At 45.3% G+C, this 20049-nt stretch overlaps 2 protein-coding genes across 4 annotated transcripts in view; both read left to right on the forward strand.

Moving 5' to 3' along the window:
* Positions 1–20049, forward strand: part of ODF3B (outer dense fiber of sperm tails 3B) — a 28668-nt gene that overhangs the window by 5386 nt on the left and 3233 nt on the right. For all 3 annotated transcript variants that reach the window (XM_035721902.1, XM_035721903.1, XM_035721901.1), the window contains 5 exons: positions 149–234; positions 18437–18737; positions 19090–19236; positions 19353–19556; positions 19825–19929. In XM_035721902.1, the coding sequence (XP_035577795.1) occupies positions 18656–18737; positions 19090–19236; positions 19353–19556; positions 19825–19929 (538 nt within the window). In that variant the 5' untranslated portion in view covers positions 149–234; positions 18437–18655. The remainder of the gene's footprint in view (positions 1–148; positions 235–18436; positions 18738–19089; positions 19237–19352; positions 19557–19824; positions 19930–20049) is intronic.
* On the forward strand, positions 5341–6676 carry LOC113923023 (BRCA1-A complex subunit Abraxas 1-like). Its single transcript, XM_035721900.1, is given in 3 exon segments — positions 5341–5358; positions 5360–5961; positions 5963–6676. Coding segments are annotated over 3 exon segments (1212 nt in total). The 3' UTR covers positions 6555–6676.

The raw sequence follows: 20049 nt of genomic DNA on the forward strand, positions 1-20049 counted from the left end.
GGAGGAGCCATGTCTCCTCCATTTGCGTCTCACTTAACCTGATCTCAAGAATAAGTCTTGGGACAAGTGGGGCCCAGATTTGAAAAAGAGCCAGGATCTCTGGGACAAAGCCAGGCCCCCTACAACATGTATTCATTCCTTTTTCTAGGACACGGGACTTCTCCCTGACTCAGGCAGTGAGGAGATGGCCAAGGAGCATCCCTGGCACCCAGCCTGGGCTCTGCTGGACCTCAGGTACCTCACCCATCTGGTCACCTCCCAGCTCCCCTGAACATATTAGATGACAGTAAGAGGGTGGAAGGCGGGCCCATGCCTTAAGGTGGACCTCAAGTTGGTGGCAGGGTTTATGGACATTGTATTTATTCCTGTCCCAGTCTCAGGTTCTGCCTCTTGGTTGTTTGGGGTCCAGAGACCTTGAAAAGTTGGAGATGACATGCACACCTGCACCTCCTTATAGGCCATGCCATACCCTATCAGGCATTTCTACCCAGCTTCTGAAAATACCTTTTGTTAGCAGAGCCCCAGGCTGCTGTCAGAGAACAGGAGAAGTGTCCAGCAAGTGATACCTTAGGGTACTATGGGGGGAGGAACCAAGCACAGGAAATCACCCCAATCAATTTCACAAGGTGTCAAGGACTGTGATGGGATGGGTCTTGGTGGCACAGGTGACCAAGGAAGGGTCTAGTTCCATCCTCTGTGGAAAGAAAACACCTCCCTTTGTCAAAATCCAGGGGTAGGGCAAAACTCTACCGCATGGAGAAACTCCTTATTGGGAAGGTGACCGGGGACATGTTACCTCCCTAAATTGTGGGAGATTCACCCTCCTAACTTCCCAGAGAATGTAAAAATGAAGTACTGCTGGAAAAGTGACAGAACATGAAGTCACCTAGACAAATTGTGAAACAAAAATTGTTCTAGTTGTGCTATGAGACAATGTAAATATCAAAGTTACCATTAAGGGGAAAAACAAACATCAAGAAAGTAGATCTGACCATTAGTGGCATCCTGCTGAGGCAGAAATCCTGTTCCAGTCTACACAAGGAATAGAGAGGGATTCATGCCTAGTACCTGAAGCTTCTGTTTCCTCAGACAGTCCTAAACAGGAATGGATGAGTCTCCTGCTTATCAGCAACCCACTATCCATACACTGGGAGCCAAGGAATAGAAGATGTATCCACATATGAGCTGATCCACTGCAGCCCCTCATAGAGGAACCCAGTGCTACCTGGTCACTGAGCCTGAACAAAGCTGGATGGTGCCCTGGCCACCAGTGTGCCTTCTCTGAAACATTTAGTAGAAGAAAAGCACAGTGGCATAATGACATAATTCCAAATGGAGAGCTAATATACATAAGATGAGCAGCAAACCTCATCAAATGTAGGGTTTCTCTTTTACTGGAATTTCTAAAAGCAGAAAATATTGTATAATCAGAAATGATATAAAACAAAGAATATTTAAAAAACAAAGTGTAATATATAATCTTATACTTAAAAGTATACATGTAATTTTATATATGTATAAATAAGTCTAGAATAATGTTTAAGGCTTAGAAAATATAAATCCCAGATTTAATAATCACACCCTACAGGGACTGCCTCTTAAGGAATTCATCTGACATGGGAAAAGATTTATGCAAAGAAGAAAAAAGTTATGTAAAAAAATAAACAATATAATATGATTTAAAATGGAAAAAAACTAAAACGTAAGCATTCAACAATATGGGAATGATGAAAATATGAACACGACTTTAAGATGTGGTATTGAAAAACTTACTTAAATAATTATTAATAATGTGGCTGTGAAGTTTAATACCAATATTAATGGAGATCCCATAATAGAAGAGGCATAGTATTTTTTTTAAAGATTTATTTATTTATTTATTTGAAAGAGAGAGAATGAGAGAGAGAGAGAGCACATGAGATGGGGGAGGGTCAGAGGGAGAAGCAGACTCCCGGCTGAGCAGGGAGCCTGATGCAGGACTCGATCCCAGGACTCCAGGATCATGACCTGAGCCGAAGGCAGTCGCTTAACCAACTGAGCCACCCAGACGCCCCGAGGCATAGTATTTTAAAACAAGTTCAAAGTATAGAAGGGAGAGAGAAGACAGAGATAAAGCATAATGAAAGTCACTTCTTATTCCAAAGGGGTGAATATATATCTAAATCTTGAAATCAGTTGCTAAGTTCAGTTAAAATGTAAGTTTAAATTTTTTTTAAATTCTATTTTTTTAAAGATTTTATTTATTCATTTGAGACACAGAGATAGAGAGAGAGAGAGCATGAGCAGTGGGAGAGGCAGAGGAAGAGGAAGAAGCAGACTCCCCGCTGAGTCAGGAGCCCGATGTGGGGCTCAATCCCAGGACCCTGGGATCATGACCTGAGCTGAAGGCAGACGCTCAACCATCTGAGCCACCCAGGCACCCCTAAATTTTTTTAAATTCTAAATTGATGTAGACATTTACCACATTCAGGGATTGGAAAACTTAATGTCATAAATATGATAATTGATGAAAGACAATTCAGAGATTCAAAAGACCCAATGAATGTCAAGCAGGAGAAATAAAAGGAAATTCATACCAAGATACACGAGAGTAAAAAACTGCAGCAAAGACAAAAGTTGGAAAATCTCAAGAGCAACGCCCCCAAAAAAGACAAATCACCTACAGAGGAATGACAGTCTTCAGCTGACTTCTCAATGACAAAAAAAAAAAAAAAACTGTAGGCCAAAAGACAATTTAATGAAATTTTCAATAAGCTGAAACAAAATAACAACCAATCTAAAGTTCTATAGCTAGAAGACATATCTTTCAAGAATGAAGGCAAAACAAAAACCTTTCCAGACAAACACTGAGTCTTCAGTGAAGGAAATGCTAAGGTATCTCTGTATTTCAGGCATGAAGAAAATCATACGAGATGAAAGAACTAAGAATGCCAGAAGGAAAGAAGAGAACAACAACAAAAATGGCAAGCATGTGAATAAATCTAAATGAGCATTGACTTTATAAAACAATAATAAGTTCTTGTGAGTGTCTTAATTATTTAGAATTAAGAGAAAAACAATAGAATCAATGAAACCGAAGTTGGTTCTTTGCAAAGATCAACAAAACTGACAAGCCTTTAGCTAGACTGATGAAGGAAAAAAAGGGAGAAGACACAAAAAACTAAAATCAGAAGTGAAAGTGGGAATGTTACTACCAACCCTACAGGAAAGAAAAGGGTTATAAGAGGATACCGTGAACAACTGTACACCAACAAATTAGATAACCTAGATGAAATGGACAAATTCCTAGAAACACACAAACTACCAAAACAAACTCAGAAGAAATAGAAAATCTCAACAGACCTATAACAAGAAATGGAATCTGTAATCAAAAACCTCTCAGCTGGGGCGCCTGGGTGGCTCAGTTGTTAAGCGTCTGCCTTCGGCTCAGGTCATGATCCCAGGGACCTGGGAATGAGCCCCACATCAGGCTCCCTGCTCGGCGGAGGGCCTGCTGCTCCCTCTCCCTCTGCCTGCCACTCCCCCTGCTTATGCACTTTCTCTCTCTCTTTCAAGTAAATAAATAAAATCTTAAAAAAAAAAAAAAAACTCCCAGGGCGCCTGGGTGGCTCAGTCGTTAAGCGTCTGCCTTCGGCTCAGGTCATGATCCCAGGGTCCTGGGATCGAGTCCCACATCGGGCTCCCTGCTCCGCAGGAAGCCTGCTTCTCCCTCTCCCACTCCCCCTGCTTGTGTTCCTGCTCTTGCTTTGTCTCTCTCTGTCAAATAAATAAATAAAAATCTTAAAAAAAAAAATCCCAACAAAGAAAATTTCAGGACTTAGGTGGCTTCACTGGTGAGTTCTACCAAACATTTAATGAATTAACACCAATCCTTCTCAAACTCTTCCAAAAAATTGAAGAGGTAGGAATACTTCCTTATTCTATAAGGATAGCATTACCCTGATACCAAAGCCAGATAAATACATCACAAGAAAAGAAAATTACAGACCAATATCCCTTAGGAATATAGATGTAAAAATCCTCAAGAAAATACTAGCAGCCAGGCGCAGAGGCACGCGCCTGTAGTCCCAGCTACTCGGGAGGCTGAGGCAGGAGGATCGCTTGAGCCCAGGAGTTCTGGGCTGTAGTGCACTATGCCGATTGGGTGTCCGCACTAAGTTTGGCATCAATATGGTGACCTCCCGGGAGCGGGGGACCACCAGGTTGCCTAAGGAGGGGTGAACCAGCCCAGGTCGGAAACGGAGCAGGTCAAGAAAATACTAGCAAACTGATCCAATAATCCATATTAAAAAGATTATATACCATGACCAAATAGGATTTATGCCAGGAATGCAAGGGTGGTTCAACAAAAGAAAATCAATCAGTGTAATACATTGATTAGAATACATTAACTATTAGACTACATTAATGTAAATAGAACAAAGGGGAAAAAATACATGATCATCTCAACTGACACAGAAAAAGCACTTGACAAAATCCAATATCCTTTCATGATAAAAAACACTCAGAAAACTAGGAATCAAAAGGAAATACCTCAACATGATAAAGGAAATTGAAGAAAAACCCACAGCTAACATCATACTCAATGGTGAAAGACTGAAAATGTTCCCTCCACCTACGATCAGAAACAAGGAAAGAATGCCTGCTTTCACTGCTGCTATTCAATACCAGAAGTACTAGCCAGAGCTATTAGTGAATAAAAACAAATAAAAAGCCACCCAGATTCAAAAGGAAGAGGCAAAACTCTCTATTCACAGATGATATGATCTTATATATACACAGATAATCCCAAAGAATCAAAAGAAAGCAAATAAAGGTAGTAAAAATTTTTTCAGCAAAATTGCAATATACAAGAACAACACACAAAAATCAGTTGTGTTTCTACACACCAGCAACAAACAATCTGAAAAGGAAATTAAGAAAGCAGTTCCATTTACAATACTATTTAAAATAATTAAATACTTGGGAATAAATCTAACCAAGGAGGTGACACACTCGTATGCTGAAAACTACAAACACTGCTGAAAGAAATTAAAGACCTAAATATGTTCATGGATTGTAAGACTTACTATTGCTAAGATGTCAATACTATCTACAGTGATCTACAGATTCAATGCAACCTCTATCAAAATTCCAATGCCCCCTTTTGTAGAAATGGCAAAACCAACCCTCAAATACATGTGGAATTACAAGAGGCCTCAAATAGCCAAAAAAACACAAACAAACAAACAAAAAACAAAACAAAACAAAACTTGAAAGAGAACAAAAGTAGAGAACTCACAGTTTCCAACTTCAAAACTTAGTACAGGCACCCTGTCGCGGCGCTTCGCTTGAGGAAGCATGGAGGGCGAGAGCACGGGCCGCGGTGCTCTCCGGCTGCGTGCTCGGCACACTCGCTTTCCAGCACCTCAACACGGACTCGGACACGGAAGGTTTTCTTCTTGGGGAAGTGAAAGGTGAAGCCAAGAATAATATTACTGATTCCCAAATGGATGATGTTGAAGTTATTTATACAATTGACATCCAGAAATATATTCCATGCTATCAGCTTTTCAGCTTTTATAATTTTTCTGGTGAACTAAATGAGCAAGCCCTGAAGAAAATATTATCAAGTGTCAAAAAGGCTGTGGTTGGTTGGTACAAATTCCGACGTCATTCAGACCAGATCATGACATTTAGAGAGAGGCTGCTTCACAAAAACTTACAAAATCATCTTTCAAGCCGGGAACTTGTTTTTCTACTGTTAACACCAAGTATCATAACGGAAAGCTGCTCTACTCATCGGCTGGAGCATGCCTTATATAAACCTCAGAAGGGACTTTTTCACAGGTTACCATTAGTGGTGGCCAATCTGGCCATGTCCGAACAACGGGGTTATAAAACCATGTCAGGTTCCTGTGAGTCCACTGGTTTTAGCCGAGCAGTAAAAACATACAGCTCTGAATTTTTTACAGAAGATGGATAAAATAAATGAAATGTATGCTTCTTTACAAGAGGAATTAAAGAGTATATGCAAGAAAGTAGAACACAGTGAGCGAGCGGTAGAGAAACTACTAAAGGACGTAACCAGATTGAAATGGGAAATTAAAAAAAGAAAACAGGCACAAATTCAAGCAGCACGAGAGAACATCGAAAAAGACCCTCAGGAGAACATTTTTCTTTGTCAAGCTTTACGGACCTTTTTTCCAGATCATGAATTTCTTCATTCATGTGTTATCTCCTTGAAAAATAGGCATATTTCTAAAAGTAGTTGTACTGCCAACCACCAGCTCAATGTGATAGACAACCTGACCTTAATGGTAGAATACACTGACATTCCTGAAGCTAGTCCAGCTAGTGGTGCGCCTCAGATGATTAAACGTAAAGCTTTAGATACCGATGATGGATGGCAATTCAAGAAGTCACGGCCGTTAGAAATACAAAACAAACCATCTAAAACAGATACTGATAGTAGTAATCAAGAAAAAGCATCCACAATGAGCAGCCCTGAAACAGATGAAGACATTGAAAAAATGAAGGGTTGTGGTGAATATCCACAGTCTCCTACATTTTGATCATTTTAGGCCAAAAGGACATTTTTAATTGGCTGAAGGGTAAAGCCATTTGTATTGTTTTTACTATGTTCAGGTATTTTGCAGTAATACATAAGTTCTAGTACATTTATTTTTTAAAGCACTTTATTTTAAAACCATACCTTTTTTTGTCCCCCTCCTTTGTTAAAGATTTTAAGTAATTCCTATACCCAACATGGAGCTTGAACCCACAACCCCAAGATCAAGAGTCGTATGTTCCACCAACTGAAGCAGCCAGGCGCCCCCCCTTTTTTTGTTGAGGGAAAAGCTTAAATGGTACTCTTTTAAACTTCTGTAGCATTCTTTAGAATTGGAAAAGAAAGACTAACCTTATTTTCACAATAGAAAAAAAGATGTCTAAAATATGAAATGTATTTCATTTTTATCTAAGGCACAGTAATTCCTGCTCCTTAAGTTACAATAGATGGCTAGGGTTGCCAGATAAAATCCTGGACAACATGCAGTATTAGGAATTGAAAACTTATTCATTGTTTAAATGAATAATTTGGAGTTCAAATTTAAAAAAACTTAGTACAATTCTACAGCATTCAGAACAGTGTGGTACTGGCACAAGGATGGACATACAGACCAATGGAATAGAAATGAAAGTCTAGAAATAAATCCATGCATCTATGGTTAGTTGATTTTTTGGTAAGGGTGCAAAGGCCATTCAACGGACAGAGAATAGTCTCATTGATAAATAGTGCTAGGATAGCTGGATATCCACATGCAGAAGAATGAAGTTGGACCCCTACCTCACACTGTATACAAAAATTAACTTCAAATGGATCAGCAATCTAAGTATAAATGCTAAAACCATAAAACTCTTAGAAGAAAACATAGGAATAAACATTCATGACCTTAGTTTTGACAATGGATTCTTAGATACAACATCAATAAAAATGAGCAAAAAAGGGGGTGCCTGGGTGGCTCAGTTGGTTGAGCATCCAACTCTTGATTTTGGCTCAGATCATGATCTCAGGGTCCTGGGATCAAGCCCCGCATCAGGGGTCCACACTCAGGGGGAGTCTGCCTGAGGATTCTCTCCCTCTCACTCTGCCCCTCCTGCTCATGCTCACTCTCTCTCTCTCAAATAAAATAAGTCAGTCTTTTGAAAAAATGAGCAACAAAAGAAAACATAGACAGACTAGACTGCAATGAAATGTAAAACTTCTATGCATCAAAGGACATTATCAAGAAAATGACAACTTGCAGAATAGGTGAAAATATTTTCAAATAATATTTCTGATCAGGATCTAGTATCCAGAATATATAAAGAACACTTACAACCCAACAACAAAAAGACAACAACCCATTTTTTTAAATAGGCAAGGATCCTGAATAGGTATTTCTCCAAAGAAGATATGTAAATGACCAGCAAGCACATGAAAAGATCCTCAATATCATTAGGGAAATGCAAATCAAAACCACAATGAGAGGGGCGCCTGGGTGGCTCAGTTGGTTAAGCGACTGCCTTCAGCTCAGGTCATGATCCTGGAGTCCCGGGATCGAGTCCCACATCGGGCTCCCTGCTCAGCAGAGAGTCTGCTTCTCCTTCTCACCCTCCTCCCTCTCACGCTCTCTGTCTCTCATTCTCTGTCTCAAATAAATAAATAAAATCTTAAAAAAAAAACAAAAACACAATGAGGTACCACTTCACATCCACTAGGATGGCTATAAATGAAAGAGAGAAAATAAAAGTGTTGGCACAGATATGGAGAAACTAGGACTCTCATATATTGCTGGTGAGAATGTAAATGGTTCAGCCACTGTGGAAAACAATTTGTTAGGTTTTCAAAAAGCTAAACACAGAATTACCATATGACCTACCAGTTTGGTATATACCTAAAAATTAAAAACAGATACTCAAATAAGCATGTGCACACACATGTTCATAGCAGCACTATTCATGATAGCCAAAAGGAAGAAACAGCCCAAATATCCACTTATATAGTTAACATTATACTGAGTGCAATAAGCCAGACACAAAGGACAGATATTGTATGTTTCAATTATATGAGGCACCTGGAGTGGTCAGATTCATAGAGACAGACAGTAGATTAGAGGTTACCAGGGTCTGGGAGATGAGGAGAAGCAGTTTTTGTTTAATGAGTACAGAGTTTATGTTGGCAAAGATGAGAAAGTCTTGGGTATAGATAGTGGTGATGGGTACACAGCATTGTGAATGTATTTAATGCCATTGAATTGTGCCCTTACAAATGGTTAACATGGTAAATATTATAAACACTCCCCAAACTGTCATTATTCTGCAGCAAAGACCAGTTGTAGATGTTCTGAAGGCATCATGTCAGATCCCAACAGTAAGGGTGACCAGGAGCACTCATCACATTATATATTTCTGGGTTCTCCAGAGAGGGACTAGTCATATCTAGTTTCTCCAAGTGACAAGAAATGAATCAAAGAATTTCCGAGCCCAGGAACAGCCCTCAGGAGTGCACGCATAGAGAATGATGGTGCACATGTGAGGAGCCTGGTGACAGAATGTGGATGCTATCTCTTGCCAGACTGGCTCAATCCAGGTGGGTCTGTTCTCAACACAGCCCCTGAAGAGGGAAGGAATGTCTAGACCCATGTCTCAACAACGTAGAAATTCCATTAAGAGTCACTAGGCTGGGGCACCTGGGTGGCTCAGTCGGTTAAGTGTCTGCCTTTGGTTCAGGTCATGGTCCCAAAGTCCTGGGATCGAGCCCCACATCAGTCTCCATGCTCAGCAGGAGCTGCCCTTCCCCCTCCTCGTCCCCCTCCCCCTGCTCCTGCTCTCTCTCTCTTGCTCACTCTCAAATAGATAAAGTCTTTTTTAAAAATTAAAAAAAGTCACTAGTCTAATTGCTACCATCAACCACCAATATTTAATAAATAAATAAATCAAGAAGTGACAGCTGAGAAATGTGTTTTCCTTTTTTTTAATAAAGATTTTATTTATTTATTTGACAGAGAGAGACACAGCGAGAGAGGGAACACAAGCAGGGGGAGAGGGAGAGGGAGAAGCAGGCTTCCCGCGGAGCGGGGAGCCAGACGTGGGGCTCAATCCCAGGACCCTGGGATCATGACATGAGCCGAAGGAAGACGTTTACGACTGAGCCACCCAGGCGCCCCGACATGTGTTTTCTTTACATATACTTCAAACAACTTGAAGTATACACATTCCCACAGATATGCACCACTCTACGGGTGCACAAATGCAACTGGCTATGTGGTCGTCAGTAGACTTTTCCTCTTCCCTTTTCTTGCTCCACTCCCAGGACCACATCAGCACCTGCAGCCCACTCACATTATTGTAAGAATGCATTTATTTTATTCCTTAAATTTTACTTTGTTTCTAATTTTTACAGTGTTTTTCCTCTCCTCACCTCCTCCATGGGGGGTGGGGGGGATGGGGTTTTTAGTTTGTTTTTGCTATTCTGTCCGTTTTCTGGCTTTTTCATTTGGAAACTCTCCAATACTTTTCTATTCCACTGCTGCACATTTTCCTTCCCTGCCTTCTTAATCCAGACACTCACTATTCCACCACTGGGTACAAACAAAATGTCTAGTATGTTCTCCCAACAAGATCCCTCCACAAGACAAAAACTCTAGAATAATTTCTCTGTCCCTTTCCTCTCCGTCTCCCGATCCCCATGAGAAATTTGGAAGGATTTTACTTCTCCCAAGCATCTGTTCTGCTAAAATAGTTTAAACTTTATTAGAACCTCTCTCTCTCCCTCCCACTCTCTTCCTCTCTACCTCTCTGTCTCTCTCCCTTTCTCTGTGTCTCTCTGTCTCTCTGAGTTTCTCTGTGTGTGTGTGTGTGTGTGTCTCTGTGTCTCTCTCCGTCTCTGTCTCTCTGTCTCATTTCCGTCATGTGTGTAGGGATGGAGAGATTCCTTGCTCAGTATTTCTTTTTGCTCCCATGTTGGGGTTAGGTTCTGGTGTGTTTACTGTTGGTTTGCAATCTTTTCCTACTATTTCCCTCACCTGGATGCTCTGTTACTGACTCCTGGCACATCCCAGCGCTGTGCCATGCTCGGACAGGTGGGGGCCGTTCTCACTAAGCCATGGGTTCCTGGCTGCCTTTCTTCCTACAGTGATCTTCTCTCAGTGTTGAAGACTACACACCTGATGCCAGTCTGATCTTGCCTTTTGTAGGTTAAGTTGGGTTTTCTTCCTAGAAGCTTGTAGGATCTCTTTTTAAGTAATCTCTCCACCCAATGTGGGACTCGAACTCGGGACCCTGAGATCAAGAGTCGCTTGCTCTACCCACCCAGCCAGGCACCCCTAGGACATCTTTATCTTAGAATCAAAATGGGCAAGGGACAGGAGGAGGAGGAGGAGGAGGAGGAGGAGGAGGAGGAGGAGGAGGGAGATCCTTGCCTTTTCCCATCAGGCTGGCCTGGCATTCAGGGAGCTCCTTGCTGACCAGACTCAGCCTTCTCCGGCAATTCTAGTTTTGATTCAGGAGTGGCCGCTGTACCAGCCTTCCCTTGTTCTCCTCCAAGTTGCTCATCTTTTTTCCTCATGACTCCCATCTCTTGGTTTTTCCCTGTGCTTCGAGAGGCTTCTTCTAGGCGGCATCCTGGGCCTCCCGCTCACATTCCAGCCTTGACCACTCTCTACTGAGGTTCAGATGCTGAATGTTTGAACCTGGCACAACATGACTCTAAAGTGCGCGTAGCACATGAGCTAGTTTTGAGTCATCGGGGCACTGTTCCCGAGTTCGCATGTTTGCACACTGCACTTGTGCCTTTCTCCACACTCTGTTTTTTTCATGCAAGAGTTTAGCTGTTTTCCTCATCAACGGTTCCATTTCATTCACTTCAAGACATGGCCTTCCTCAATTTCTCCCCAATATTAAACACCTGGCCAGTGTGACCCCCTCACTGGTTGCTGCTCCCTCCTCTTTCTCGCAGCCAAACGTGGGTGCAGGTCTGTTGTGGGCCTGGCCAGGCCTTGAGCTAGGTCCCTCTCAAGCCTTGCAGACGACAATGACCCCTGTGTGGTCCCTGCTCCACGTGAATGAGGCCTCAGGTGGGCAGGACAGCTCGATGGTCCCAGGGACATAAAAAGAGATTACACCAGGGGCGCCTGGGTGGCTCAGTTGGTTGGGCGACTGCCTTCGGCTCAGGTCATGATCCTGGAGTCCTGGGATCGAGTCCCACATCGGGCTCCCTGCTCAGCGGGGAGTCTGCTTCTCCCTCTGACCCTCTTCCCTCTCGTGCTCTCTGTCTCTCATTCTCTCTCTCGCAAATAAATAAATAAAATCTTTAAAAAAAAAAGAGAGAGAGAGATTACACCAGGAGCAGAGGTGTAGATCTAAGTGATGCTCATCATGAACGGCCTTTTTTACAACCACGTAAGGTACTTATGTGGGAGCTGATGTCAAGGTAATGTGGTTGGAGCTGTCTTCCCACAATCTGACAGGATCTCACTCTGGAGGGCAAAACATTGTTCTGCTCACATGACCATTACCCATGAGGACTCTAGAACCTTGAGAAGTGTGCTCACCGAGTGTCCCACCACCTAATGGCTCTTGAAATTGTTAGCCGAGATGTGGCCTTAGAGCTGAGCCCAGGAGACTGTCACTTCCTTATGAATTATGTATCCAGGACTCACTTCTGCCAAATCTCTAGCCCGGGACAACTGCAGTACCTAAGAACTCAGTGCTCCTTCTGCTCTTCCTCACCCACGTCCACTCCAAGTCAGGGGTCCGCAATGTCTATTTTTGTAAAGAGCCAGACAAGAACTACTTTTGCCTTTGCAGGTCATATGGTCTCTGCTGTGTTATCATAGCATGAAAGCAGTCGTAGGAAATAGTAAGTGCGGGTAGGCTGGACTTAGTGGTCCTACCCGAAGGGATCCATTCCCATGGCTTGCTGACATTTCCCAGGCCTGTTTCCAACCTCGACTTCCCCATGGAGCCCCAGGTGAGTGTGTCTACCCACTTAACACATTCACTTCAGGTGTTAATGGGAGCCTCAGATGCTCAAAACTAGACTTTTGATTTTCCACATAATCTGGATATGGCCAACTGCATTCAACCTCCATTCTCATCAGCTGCTTCTATTTATTTTCCTGTATTTTAGAACCAAAAAGCTAAACACTACATTGTTCAGACTCCCTTACAGTGGGACTTCTGAGTGTGACATGGGAAACAAAGGCAGAAGAGAAATTATTAAATTTCCTTACTACTTACAGCCCATTGACAAGTCCTTGAAACAGGCAGAGTGACATTCCTCTAGGGACTCAACTGCCTCGATGTTGACACTTTGCTAAGGGCAAAAGGCAATCCTAGCCACCACCACCACTCCCCACCAGGATCCTGTAAGTCTACTTTAACATATAAAAATTCCTTTGGAAACCTCCTTTATCTCTAAACCCCCCAAGATAGGTGTTGGCAATCATCTCTCAAGCATATGGCCCACCGATATACATCTGAAGGGTCTCATGACTCAGGTTTTACTAGACGGTAATAAATGACTTTTTCCCAACAATTGTTAGCCCCCTCAAGGTCCTGGAAACCTTGCTTCCAAAATTCCTTAGAGACTTATGCTCTTCCTAACCCCCTCCCAACTTTAAAGCATTTAAGGGGCCACTCCTCATGACCCCAGTGTGGCTCTTTCTGCCCACAGGTCCTGTCCTCATGCCTTAATAAAACCACTTTTTGCACCAAAGACATCTCAAGAATTCTTTCTTGGCCATGGGCTTTGAACCCTAACGTCTTTCCTACATCAAGTGGAATCGTTGAACTTCCCCACGTGAGATAGCCACAGACAGGGCTGCCAATAGGGGGCATCACAGAGCTGGCAGGGGACAAATTCAAGGTCCCAGGTTCCTGGTCTCCCAATCCCAGCTACCCTAGTCTCTCAAACTCAAGGGGCCACCTCGCAGTTCCTACACCACCAGCACATCTGATGACATTGCAATATTCCCTGTAATAAATCACCGTCTGCCTTTAATACTTCACAATGGCTTCTGTTTTCTGCAGTGAACCCCGATTGATACATCCACCCAAACTGCCCTGCTCTCCATCATCTTCAGCTCAGTCAATGACATCTCCATCCATACCTATGAATTCCGTTTCGGTCAGGAGAGTAAAAACCACACCAGTAATGCGACCCGGGGAAAAAAATAACATAAAAAATTGTTGGGGCGCCTGGGTGCCTCGGTGGGTGAAGCGTCCGCCTTGGGCTCAGGTCATGATCCCGGGGTCCAGGGATGGAGCCCCGCGTCGGGCTCCCTGCTCAGCGTAGAGTCAGCTTCTCCTCTCTGCCCCTCCCTCCACTTTCTCCCTCTCTCTCAAATGAATAAACAAATTTAAAAAAAAAGAAAATACATTTACAATACTGTACTGTATTTATCAAAAAAGAAATCAGCGTGTAGGTGGACCTGTGCCACACTAGAGCCGCAGGGCTGAGGGAGGGAAGAACCTGGACTCGGAAGAGCCCCGCCCCCAAGGGCGGGCTGGCACAGGTGGCCCGGCCTGGGCGGGCGAGGCTGAGCTGGGGTGTGGGAGCAGCTGCCGCGGGGCGGAGAAACTTGAGAGGAGGTGATGGAAGCCCCGGCCTGGGAGCGCTGCTCAGGTGACAGCCTCCTACCTCCTGCCATCGGACCCTGGCCCCTGCACCAAACCGCCGCCCCCCAGCACGAGGATGAAGGCCCTTCTCCAGGCCAGTCCCGGCGTGTCCCTCCAGCACCCTCTATGGACAAAACCTAACACCACAGCAGTTGGCAAAAGGGAGGCCACGCGAGGGGCCCCTCCAGGGTCAGGGCAGAGCATAGGGCGGGTTTGGGGCTGGGCGGAGGTAGACACAGCTGCACACTGCTCGGCCCATCAAGCCAAAAAGCAACGTGCAATCCCCACCTTCCCTTCATCTCTATGGCCAATACATTAGCAAAGCAGGTCAGTTTTACCTCCAAAATAATACCTCCAACCACCCTCTCTCTCTCCATCAAAACAGATCCAACCTGGACCTACAGAAATATAACCTGTTCCTCAACTGGAAACGCAAAACCATGACCTAGACCATCTTCCCCAAAGTAATCTACACAGTACAATTCCAGCCAATTGCAACTCATTCAGAAATTCACCTAGAAAAAAAAAAGTCTAAAATTAATCCAAGTAATTTTGGAAAGGAACCAAAAGAGAAGGGACTTGCCCCATCAGAAGTCAAAAGGCACTAGAAAGGGCACCTGGGTGGCTCAGTCGGTTAAGCGACTGCCTTCGGCTCAGGTCATGATCCTGGAATCCCTGGATCGAGTCCCGCATCGGGTTCCCTGCTCAGCGGGGAGTCTGCTTCTCCCTCTGATCCTCTTCCCTCTCGTGCTCTCTATCATTCTCTCTCTCTCAAATAAATAAATAAAATCTTTAAAAAAGGCACTAGAAAGCCATAATAAAACATTACAGCATTGGTACAGGAATAGACAGGAATGTAGAGCCCAGAAACAAATCTATGCAAGCTTAGAATATGACCAAGTTAGCATTCCAAATAATCGGGGAAACGATTTTTTTTTTGATAAATGGTATTGGAGGAGGGAAGAATAAAGTATATTCTTCCTTCATACTATACACAGAATAAATCCCAAATGATGAAAACTTTGAAATCATAGACATGTGTGCGTGTGTGCGTGTGCATGCTTGAATAAACAACAGAATGGTGCTCTCCCTGTGCCACCATGCTAGAAGCCCCGAGAGAAATGTTTGACACATGGGACTGTATAAAAATGTCATTCTTCTGTACAGAAAAAATTACCAATAACAAAATAGAAAGAAAAATAACCAATCTGGAAAACACGACCCCCAAAAAAGTTAAGATATGTAACAAAGACATCCTGGACGCCTGGCTGGCTCAGTCAGTAGAGCGTGTGACTCTTGATCTCAGGATCATGAGTTTGAGCCCCACGTTGGGTATACAGATTACTTAAAAATAAAATCTTTTTTTTAAGATTTATTTCTTTTGGAGGGGGGAGGGGTAGAGGGAGAGAGAATCTCCAGCAGACTCGCCCCTGAGTGCAGAGCCAACACGGGGCTCGATCTCCCGACCCTGAGATCATGACCTCAGATGAAATCGAAAGTTGGACACTTAACTGACTGAGCCCCCCAGGCGCCCCCAAAATAAAATCTTTTAAAAAAACAATAGGGGCACCTGGGTGGCTCGGTCGTTAAGCGTCTGCCTTCGGCTCAGGTCATGATCCCAGGGTCCTGGGATCGAGCCCGGCATCAGGCTCCCTGCTCAGCAGGAAGCCTGCTTCTCCCTCTCCCACTCCCCCTGCTTGTGCTCCCTCTCTCGCTGTGTCTCTCTCTGTTAAATAAATAAAATCTTTAAAAAAAAAAAAAAAGAAGAAGAAGAAGAGTATTTGGGGAAACTTACGAAGATTTATTTAGTGGCATTCATAGTACCTGGGATTACAGTCTTAAAGCTGCAGGACCAACCTAAGTATGAGCACTGGTTAAATAAATCACATGACATCATACAGCCCTCATACAGGAAGCACTGTCCCTGCTGACCTGGGGCAGGCACAGAACCATGTACGAAAGACAAGCCCATTCTGGGCTAGGACAAGCATCAAGGGGCATTCTGCTTGTGGCTGTGTGTCTTTCTGCATAGGCTGGCTTTTTCCTTTTGGCAGGATGCACCATCCATATATCTTGGGTAGAAATCAAGCTGTTTCCATGGGAGGAGTGAAACAAAGCATTCATTGGCTGAAAAACCATGTCCTATCACTGTCCACTACCCCAGGCATGCAGTCCTGCCCCCAGTCCTCACTTTCTGCCCACATTCTGGGAGCTCCTCCTTCTCTGACTCTGTCTTTTCACAGCTGCTGCTCCACCTGGTGGAGAGAGTCCTGGGGCACAAGGGTGGGCACTGGCCCTGGGACTGCCCGCTCAGGTCCCAATTCCCACTAAAATGCTGTCCCTGGATGGCCAAGCTGCTAGGAGCCCCGAGGAGCCCACAGCTCATCACACCCCACAGATCCCACATCTAGGTGGACAAACCTGGCGTATCTGATCCCAGAGTGGATCTTTTGTCAACACCTCCTCTGCTATACTGCAATATGATTTTCAGTAATAATCATCTAATAATCAGCAATAATTATTGACTCATTCTTTACCTTTAATAAGCAATTAAAATTAGCAATTATTAAATACTTTTGTTTTTAAAATATTCAAATTCAGTAAGGTATTTCACATATGAAATAAAGTTTACACCAAACAAACAAAATTATTACAGCTTTTAAATTTTAAACACAAATAAACACTCCAAACAGTCACAGAATTACAGAAGTGAGAAAACTGAAGTGGTTTCTTCCTTGTTACAACCACTCTGGTGTCACTGTTCATCTCAAATCTAAGGCTTAAAGAGAGAAATACGTGTTATCTCAGGGAGAGGAGACACTAACTGCCCTTTGAGCTCTAAAAACCATTCACAGTGCCCAACTATGAGGCACTTAGCCTCCTAAGAAAACCTTGTAGTGGGTCTGAATTAATGTCCATACAGAATACAATGTTTCCTAAAGGATGGGGGATAAAAACTGCTAATTTGAAACTTACATATACCCTACTAAAATTCAACGGTAACCAAAGTATTGTTAAAAACTTGATCAACAGGGGCGCCTGGGTGGCTCAGTTGGTTGGGCGACTGCCTTCGGCTCAGGTCATGATCCTGGAGTCCTGGGATCGAGTCCCACATCGGGCTCCCTGCTCAGCGGGGAGTCTGCTTCTCCCTCTGACCCTCTTCCCTCTCGTGCTCTCTGTCTCTCATTCTCTCTTTCTCAAATAAATAAATAAAATCTTTAAAAAAAACTTGATCAACAAAAGATTTGTAGAGTAGGAGTATTTGATCTCTGATCTTTAGAATTGCTGGTCTCATCGGAATAATAAAAAGCTGATCAACTTTGGCTGTATTATTTTTAAATTCTCTACAGACAAGGCACCCTCTACCTGCCTCTCCCTTTCAGCCCTCAGGTCCCCTTGGAGGAACCAGACGTGACTCCGAGCAATCCCCATGTTGGTTCTCATTCCATGCCACACTGGGCTCAGAGCTCCCTCAGCAAAGAACAGAATTCCCACAAACCACTGGGCACTCATCCCCTTCCTCTTCCGGGAGCCAAGCAGGCGTGCTCGGGAGAATGGACACGTTCTTTTGGTTTACTTGATTGTTCTTTTTCCTGTTTCTAAGATAAATAATAAGTTTCTTTATACTTAAATTTTTTCCTCATTAATAATGAAGTTATATAGCTTTAGCTATGTCCTATAAAGTTGGATATGAGGGATCTGATCTACCTTTGCAAGGTTTTACATATAATGTGTAACTTCACATTTGAGTTTCCCTTTGATCCAGTGGTTTTTAAGAGAATTTAATATCTAAGTATTTAAGTTTCTTTTAAAAAATATTTTATTGTTTGCTTAGATTTCTTTTGGACTTTGCGGGCACCTGAGAGGCTCAGTCGGTTCAGCACAGGACTCTTGGTTTGGCTCAGGTCACGGTCCCGGGGTGGAGGGATGGAGCCCCACCTCCCACTCAGGCTCTGGGCAGAGACGGCTTGAGACTCACTGCCCCTCCCTCTCCTTCTGCCCCTTCCCCAGCTCACAGGCCTGCGTGCACACGCACGCATGCGCTCTCTGCCTTAGATAAAATCTTTTTAAAAAAATTATTTTGGACTTTGCGCAAATGTGTCCTATGACTCTTTATTCAATTTGTATGTTTGTTTTTAGTTTTGTGGCCCAGATTATTTTTGCAAATATTCCGTGGGCTTAAATAGATGCAAAGTTCTCTCTACACATAAAAATTAAATTGAACTTTCTGTCTGTACTATTTATTTTCTTTATTCTCTTTATTCTCATATTTTGTTTGTTTGTTTTTCTGCAGATCCGTCCATTTCTGGAATGGATGTATTGAAGCCTGGGGAAGGGTGGCACCAACGCTCCGATCCAAGGCCTAGTCTGCAGGGCTCCAGCGAGTGCCCTGGACTCCGAGGACGAAAAGTCGGGTCGGCAGAGGGTGCGGGGGGGGGGGGGGGGATGGGCGGAGCCAAGTTGGGGTACGGGGAGGTCAGTCCCCGTTGCCAGGAGGCGGGATCTGGACACAATGGGGTCTGGGAGTTGGGCTGGGCGGGGGCGGGAATCCAGGTACCCCACCTTGCCTTCCCGGCCGGCAGCCACAAAAAAAGGTTAGTGCATCAACTTTGGGCACCGGGTTCCCCACGCCGCCCCCTCACCCCGGTGTCCTTGCCCCATGCCCCTAAAATATCCCGACCCCCAGGACCCCAGGGAACTCCTTTCCCGCAGGATTGAGACCAAACTTTGTGCGCTCACACATCCCTACTGGACTCGTTTTGGGGGCAGGGGATGGGAGATAGGGCCCCCGCCCCCGCGCAGGGCCGGGAAAGCTCGGGTTTGTTTTCCCGGCTCCTGGGATACACGATGGGCCCCGCCCTCGGAGTCGCGAGGAGCTGGAGGGGAGAAGTGCGTTCTGCGGAAGCTGTGGGTGGAGGGGCCGGGGCCGCCACCTTCTGTCCACAGGTACCGCAGGCCGTAAGCGCACCCCACCCTTGTGCGCTATGGGCTCGGACATCTGGGTCGGCCCTTGGCGGCCCCACCGGCCCCGCGGCCCCATCGCAGCGCTCTACAGAGGCCCGGGGCCCAAATACAAGCTGCCACCGAACACCGGTACCGGCGTCGGGCGGGTATACAAGGAAGGGGCCAGCGGGGTCTGGGGGGACGGCGGGCTGTGTCCGGGGCAGGGAGCGACGGGGACCCATAGTGGTGCTGGGACGCTCCCGCAGGCTACATCCTGCACGACCCGTCGCGGCCCCGCGCCCCGGCCTTCTCCTTCGGCGCGCGCCTCCCCACGCAGCAGACTTCTTGCGGCCCGGGGCCCGGCCACCTGGTTCCTGCTCGCATGACCGTGCGCGGCCCCGACGGCACCCCCGCCTACTCCATCTACGGCCGCCCCCGCCACGCAGCGCCCCGCCTCACTCCCGGACCTGGTCAGGACCCCTGGGACCCCGGTCTCCCCAACACCGAGCCGCCTCCAGGAAGGCCCACCCGGGAAGCCCCCACCTGAGCCCCGAGCCGCCCTCGTGTACCCTACCACTCCAAATTCGGTACCCCCATATCCGGATCTCAAAAGAACTCCAAACCCCACCGGGCTTTGACAAATTGTGGCTCGGATTCACCCTAACCCCAGGCCCCCAACCCGGGTCCCCACTACGCCCCCAAACCGGTTCCGGCCCACACACCCGGTCCGCCCCGCAGGCAGGTACTTCCCTGAGCGAGCCGGGAACGCGACGTACCCCTCTGCGCCTCGGCATACCATCGCTCCCCGAAACTGGGGCATCCCTGCGGAGCAGCAGACCCCAGGTGAGACCAGAAAGGCCCGTTCCAGCACCGTGGACCTTCCCATCCCTGACGGAGAACCACTCTGCAGGCTGCGGCAAGGACACCCTGGCCTGTCCGCGAAGACTAACCCCTAGACCCACC

Source organism: Zalophus californianus, chromosome 9, assembly GCF_009762305.2.
Source record: "Zalophus californianus isolate mZalCal1 chromosome 9, mZalCal1.pri.v2, whole genome shotgun sequence".
NCBI lineage: Eukaryota > Metazoa > Chordata > Mammalia > Carnivora > Otariidae > Zalophus > Zalophus californianus.